At 42.7% G+C, this 7,367-nt stretch overlaps 1 protein-coding gene across 1 annotated transcript in view; it reads left to right on the top strand.

The window, feature by feature from the left end:
* The window catches only part of med13a (mediator complex subunit 13a), a 67,753-nt gene extending 62,416 nt beyond the window's left edge, over positions 1 to 5,337 (top strand). The window contains exons 24-30 of the mRNA XM_084941422.1: positions 262 to 404; positions 550 to 708; positions 1,569 to 1,757; positions 2,081 to 2,223; positions 2,309 to 2,473; positions 3,907 to 4,007; positions 4,238 to 5,337. Of these exons, the coding sequence (XP_084797548.1) occupies positions 262 to 404; positions 550 to 708; positions 1,569 to 1,757; positions 2,081 to 2,223; positions 2,309 to 2,473; positions 3,907 to 4,007; positions 4,238 to 4,370 (1,033 nt within the window). The 3' untranslated portion in view covers positions 4,371 to 5,337. The remainder of the gene's footprint in view (positions 1 to 261; positions 405 to 549; positions 709 to 1,568; positions 1,758 to 2,080; positions 2,224 to 2,308; positions 2,474 to 3,906; positions 4,008 to 4,237) is intronic.
* Positions 5,338 to 7,367: the final 2,030 nt, after the last annotated feature.

The raw sequence follows: 7,367 nt of genomic DNA on the forward strand, positions 1-7,367 counted from the left end.
TCAGCGTTACAAACCTGCCATCTTCACAGTTTGGACCGTGGCGTGTTTTTATGAAACAAAACCTGGCTCTTTAATATTACTCTACACAACAAGTGTTTAACCTCGATGTCACTCAGAGTGCGTCTGCTTCATATCTAATCTGCACGACGCTTAGCACTCAAATTTAGACAACAGGCAAGAGGTTCAGCTTATCCTGCATTAAACCGCTGCTGAGTGGCTAACGCGAGGTTTTGACGTGTTTGTGCTGTGTGTGTTCTGCAGGGCACGGAGGAAAAAGGGGTCAGTTCGGCGTCTCGGCTTACAGAAACTGTGGGATTGGTGTTTGGGACTCGTGCAGATGACATCCCTTCCCTGGAGGGTGGTGATTGGCCGACTAGGCAGGATCGGGCACGGAGAGTTGAAAGGTAAGGAGGACAGTCGTGCTGATTCATTCATTCATTTATTTTTAAAGTTTGCCGAGGCCAAAAACCAGATTGTCGAGCTCTGAAGTGTTTTCGTACCAGTGTACGAGTCACTCAGTCTTCCCTTTGTCTCGCCTCTGTGTCCCAGACTGGAGCATTCTGTTGAACAGGAGAAACCTGCAGTCGCTGAGTCGACGTCTGAAGGACATGTGCCGAATGTGTGGCATCTCTGCCTCAGACACCCCCAGCATCCTCAGCGTGTGCTTGGTTGCCATGGAGCCACAGGGATCCTTTATCATCATGCCAGGTACAATGTGTGCGCTTGACAAAGATTCTAAATAAACTTACTGATTTAATGTACACGTCGTATCTGAGTGACAGTACTTCACCCAGAGAGGCAACGCTGGTGTGTGTGTGTGTGTGTGTGTGTGTGTCATGATGGATGGTAGGAGCGTATCACAATGCCCCCCCCTTCCCTTCCCTTCCCCGTCCAGGGCGGATTGATGGCAGGGAAGATCGTGTACCTTTCGCTCATAAAGCACTACCTCTCAGATACTCATTGATCTCAATGCAGTGTGATGGAGAGCCAGATCAATGGGTTTATTTTGGGAAACGAGTAGGGGGGGATTGTCAGTGCATCATGCCGGGATTCTGTTGAGCTATGCCAAGCTGAGGACATCTCCTTTCTAAAAACCCCTTCAAGCTGAAAGAGATTAGCGAGGCTGTGTTAGCCTCAGATGACTATGACTAAGGGGGTTGGCACTAAATGTAACAGCTGTTCTGACATTCAGAATCTACTTTCCTCCGTGGTGTGTATATATGTGAGGACACTTTAAAATACGCTTTTGAAAACCTAATACTGTGATTTTTAGCTGCAAAAATTAACACATATGATTATTTAATCAGTTAATTCTTTCAATTTTGAATGCCATAGCTGTGTTAATCAGTTAAAGCTCTAACTCGGCTTTCACTCTAACGTTTTTCTGTTAACATAGTCACGATGGTGCGGTGAAATTAAATCACTTTTAACGATTGGGATGGGATGAATTTGCTCAGCGAGCACCAGTTTAATCACTTTACTTGTACTAGACAAAAGGATTGTGAATGGATTCTTGTTCATATTGTCTCTTCACTGACCCTTTCTCTCTCCTCTGTGCGTCCTCTCAGACTCGGTGTCGACGGGCTCGGTGTTTGGCCGCAGCACCACCTTAAACATGCAGACATCGCAGCTTAGCACGCCGCAGGACACTTCCTGCACCCACATCCTGGTCTTCCCCACCTCTGCCATCGTCCAGGTCGCCAGCTCCAATTACACCAACATCGACACCAACATCGACATTCTCAATCCCACCACTGGTCAGTCGTTCTCCTTTATCTGTCTTTCACTCAGCAGCTGTTTCTTGTTTGTTTGTCTCACAGCAATCCCCCCTTTCAGTGCAGTTGGTTTCCAAATCCTCCCTGTTTACTTTTCTAGTCTGTTAAGAATGAATAGTAGTCATGGTTGCATACATGCTTTCTGCATCTATGGCACCCTCAAGGGTCTTCAGCTCATTTCTTTTGTGAAAAATACATTTGTTGGCAGAAAAAGAAGCCATATTTACAGTCACAATTTGCATTACAGTGAATGGCACACTCACCCTCCAATCGCAGATCCTATTGAGCTGTTCTCTTCTCCACAGATGGCTCTGATGCTATCGAGATCTTGGCCCTGCTCGACCAGGAGAACGATTTAGTGGATCCAGACATCATCAACATCTCACCTACCACCTCCCCGGTGCACTCCCCTGGCTCTCATTACCACCACGGAGGTGATGGCAGCAAGGTACATAACACACACACACACACACGCTGTGCAACATGACGCTTAGAAAGCAAAAAGTTTATCTCGAGTTTCCACCTCGTTGCAGGGTCAGAGTACCGATCGTATGGAGTCCCACGAAGAAGTTCCTAACCTCCTGCAGCAGCCTCTGGCACTCGGCTACTTCGTCTCCACGGCCAAAGCCGGCCCACTACCCGACTGGTTCTGGTCAGCCTGTCCGCAGGCTCAGAACCAGTGCCCACTCTTTCTCAAGGTACTACTTAAGGATACTCTCGCATCTTTACTAGGGCTGTTCGATATGATGATATATATCTGATGACGATATGAAACAATGTTTTCATATCACGCTATTGTTTGTTTTGTGGTGTCGCAAAATAAACTATTTATGGCAATATTTTATTTTTATTTATTTTATTTTGAAGCAGCCATATTAATTTTTTAAAGTTCTCTCTTTCTCTTATATTTAATATAACCACACTACGGACGGACAAGTCACTGTTTTTACGTGTTGTCATTAGCAACAACGACGGTAAACCCAGCGTCTGCTTGTTTATTTTCCACATAAACCTTTCACAATAAAGCTGAAGATCCTGTTGAGATTTTTCAAAATAAACTAAAATGATGACAAACAGAAGGACCAGTCAAAACAATCCAGGACCTTATTCCTAAACGAGGGGCTGCCTCTGTCGCACGGACATGGGTTGGTTATGAAAACTCTGACACGAACCAGAAAACTGTAATTATGCAGGAAACCAGACTCCACACGACAAACGTCTTCTACCACCTACGCAACGATCACGTGAAAGAGTGTGGAGAGAGTTTACAGACGAGAAGCAAAAAAGAGCCGTCAGGTGCTCCAAATAAACCTCAGACTCAAACGTTAGAGCACGCTTTCCCCCCGCAGCACGCCACCTAATAAATACAAAGAATACAGCGACCTTACAACTTATGTCTAAAATTTATCGTTTCATGCAAATGTCAAAACACTTGACTCCAGGTGCACGACACCCAGCTGGAAACTCTTCACGCAAGTCGAGCTGCCCGAGATTCACAGAATTTTCAGAAAGTGTAACATTTTTGTGATTTATATCGTTGTCGGGACGATGGATGTCTTATATCGAGATATGAGATGTTGGTCATATCGCACAGCCCTACTAGTGAATTTAAGTAGCCGTCCTGAACATTATCACTCAAAGCCCAACACCAGTGTCCTGTGTGGGTTGCAACCCTGACCTTTTTTCTTACCTGTCGGGTGTTCTACTAAAATGCACTGACACTTTTTACGACAGAGCTCTGCGTGGCCATTATAAACAGTTGTTGTTAATCCCGGTCTCAGCTGATAGCTCTGACCGCTCTGGCATAGACTTGGTTCACCACCCCAATAAACCACAACTATGTTGGAAATGCAGTAAATTTGTAAGGCTGGTGAAGAATGTTGCTGCTTGAGCAAGTGTGATTGAAGCCTTGTGCGTAATTGCACACAATCAAAGTGTGTTGTACTTATAATAAGGTAGTTTTGTTTTGTTTGCCTTTTTATCCATTGCTTCTGGAATTGGCTGCAGACTCACTGCTGCTACCCTTCTGCTGTGAAAAGAGCTGTCATTATTTAAATGACATGTAATGAAAGGTTGATAACTTCATTATAATGCCTCTGACGCCACCTCTTCCCCCCGTGCTTCCTCTCAGGCCTCTTTGCACCTCCATGTGTCTTCAGTGCAATCAGATGAACTGCTGCACAGCAAACACTCCCACCCCCTCGACTCCAATCAGACCTCAGATGTACTCAGGTAAACAACACCAGCACACACTCTGCATCAGGTCGAGTGCACAAATTACTATTACCACCCTGCTGACTGTGTTTCCAGGGTGAGTTTTCTATTTGTAGCCGATTTCAGGCTGACGCTGCTTTGTGCACAATGCTGGTAAAAGTTGCCGCATGTTTTAATGTTCATCGATTGAATGTTGAAGCGGTGAACACTGAAGCGTAACCGTTTTGAATGCCTGTGTTCCTCGGCAGATTTGTGCTGGAGCAGTACAACGCCCTCTCCTGGCTGACATGTGACCCGGCTACGCAAGACCGACGATCGTGTCTACCAATTCACTTTGTGGTGCTCAACCAGATGTACAACTTCATCATGAACATGTTGTAAACATCGGGCTGTTACAGGAAGAAGGCGGCGGGGGGTCATAATGAGTGAAAACCAGTGTACGGAGCTGGATCCTGCACCAAGATGGGATTAGATGGTTTTCCAAGCCTAGCCAGTCCTTCTCCACCCCCCCCCCCACCACCACCCACCCGTGAGACTGGATATTCTGTCCCTGTGATTTAAAGACATGCACGTAGAGACAAGGGAATAAAAAAGAGGAGAAACTAGAAGCTGAATTGCATTCAATGAACGTGAAAGAATGACAGATTGGTTGTCATGATATGTAGCATGGCAGCACAGTCACTGGCCAGTCTGTATCGATGAGACAAGTTTATCTGTAAAATTATTGGAAGAAAAGGGACATATTTGATCGAGGAATCAAGAATGGATCTTTGGTTTTAAGACATGAAATTCCTTTTTATTCCTTTGGATGTAATTGTATCCAAACAAAATGCCTGCATTTATCTTATTTATTGTAAGTTTTTAAATGTATAATTTGTCTTATTTCTTAACCTCTTTTATATATAAAAAATGGAGAAGGTTTATATCACCTTCCTGCTTTAAAGCAATTGGTCTAAGATATATGTAATCGTCTTAATTAATAAAAACACCAGAGGAAAAAATCCCATAAAAATGAAAGTCCCAGTAGGTTGCTTTTAGAGTATTATTTTTTGTAATGGAGACAGAATATTTGTATTGTCACAATGTACAGAAGAATTAGAGTGGAGAATTATGTTTCATGCCTTTGAGCGTGAAGACCTTACAGCAAAGCTGTAGCTACAGAGGTCTTGTACAGCAATGAACTTCACTGTGTTCAAATAAAGAGGTACATTGTTGTATATAGTATTTTATACCACACATTTAGACACAAAAACCAAACGGCAATATATATATAAAATAATTCTATATGAATGCCATGCCAGCAGTTGGTGGTGTGGCTTCTGTTTTAGGAATAAAGTGCGTCAACTTATTTTCCTGTGCTTGTGTTTATTGCCTGGGGGAGGGGCACTGTGATGTGCAATTGGACAAGGACACCAATAGTGGAGCGGAGTGACAACTATTGGCATCTCTTGGAAGTAGCTGACCTCAGGTTTAATCTTATTTCTTTTTTAATCCGTTTATTTTTCTTCGAGAAGAAAATGAAAGCAAGACTGTGAGAAGAGACATGCAGTGTCCTTTTCAGCACATCCCTTTATTGTAGCGCACCTCTCCGTACTCTCATTGGCTGAGGTCTGCCTCCTGGCACCACTTCTGATTGGTTATGGACACATTTAGACCAGTCCCATTTCAGTGTGAAAGTAAATGGCTGTGTCCCAATTCAGGGTCTGCACGCTTGAAGTACGCATTTTAAGTGCGGTTACGTCACCGCCACGCGACGACGGCTGTCCCAATTCGAAGTGTACTTCAAATGCATACTCCAAATGCGCCGTCGATTTCCCCAAGTATCAAGCGTGGTCCGGTGCACGCTTCGTGGTCCCATATATCCCACAATTCATAGCGCGGCGGTGGGTGTGGATAATTTTGCCGCAAAATAGAAGAAGGGAGCTGCCGAAGAGGTTTTCTTTTTTTTTTTTTTCAAAACTTTATTGAAATCATAAAGCGAACAGTCAGTCATTCCAGTTCAGTTTGTACAGTAGACATACAAGGCAAATAAGAGTAACAATATACAGTACAATGAAATAAGAAGGATAAATAAATAAAGGGAAAAAAAAGGGGGGGAATGTGACAGACTTCATAACAACTTTGTACTTGAAAGTTGTGACAGCTCATTCGTTAAACATTTCTGAATGAATTTCAATCAATGATAAACCTTTTTTATTGGAAGTTAATTCAAGAGAGTTTAAGTAAGATTCAATTTCAATCAAAAACAAATTACATGATGGGGTTGAGTTTTGAAATTTACATTTATGTATATGGAATTTCCCTAATAAGATGGCGCGGCGGAAGAGTGAACTGTCAAAAGTACTGAATATGACGTCACTTATTTATGTGCGAATGTTTAATAATTAAAGTCAGTCATATATCAACAAACACAACAAGCTGAAAGTCAGTGATATATGTATATGTGTGTGTATATATATATATATATATATCATAATAATCTGACAATACTATAATATTGGCCATATTATATTTACATTACCACAGTGAGATGACTTTAGTCTCATGAACAACATTAACTAATTGTTATTTACTAACTAATCTTAAATGACTGTTCAGCACAGAAATGAAGCCCAACAATCATGTTTTACAGTCCTGTGGTCTCAGCCTCAGATACTCAACTAATCAAAGTGATGTCATGACAAAAACGAATGACCAACAAAACATTTTTCTCCTTCATTTCTGTCACACAAAGCTGTATGAAACGTGTCTCGCGGTTAGTATCATGGTTGCTAGGCAACCTGAACAGCGCGACGAAGCGTATACCGTCCCATTTCACAAGCCTCTCACTTCCGCACTTCTCGTACTTATAGTACGCACCGTACGTAGTACGCGTAGTGCGCGTACCTCAAGCGTGCAGACCCTGAATTGGGACACAGCCAGCGTGTGGTGTAAATGAACCTGTTATGGATGGCTGCCCGTTGGACATGCAGTGTTTGTGCAAAGAGAAACATGTTCTGTCTGGATGTTTCCTCCATCTACTGATGTTGCTCTTTATCTTTCATATTAGCCAGCGTCTGTTGGCTTGGAAAATTTGACCATTAAAATGTATTTGGTCTTATTTTGAGTGTAGATAAATACATTCAATATTTAATAAACCTATGAAAGTTTATTTTGCCATGTTTTCTTTTTGGGAAATCATGGTTGTTTGCAGTAACCATCTGCGTCTAATATACAATATCTCTGCAAGCTTGTTACCACACTATTCACATGTGGGAAAAGGCATTGGAATAACCACGCAGAGCCATTTGAGTGGGATATCTTGCTTGTAAATTGCTGAGTTGCCCCTGGGTGGCATGTAGTAGCAGCTGGCAGTTCATTCTTTTGATAATTTTCTGC

The sequence above is a fragment of the Perissodus microlepis genome, chromosome 10 (assembly GCF_051167445.1).
Source record: "Perissodus microlepis isolate ML-2025 ecotype Zambia chromosome 10, ASM5116744v1, whole genome shotgun sequence".
NCBI classification, from domain to species: Eukaryota; Metazoa; Chordata; class Actinopteri; order Cichliformes; family Cichlidae; genus Perissodus; species Perissodus microlepis.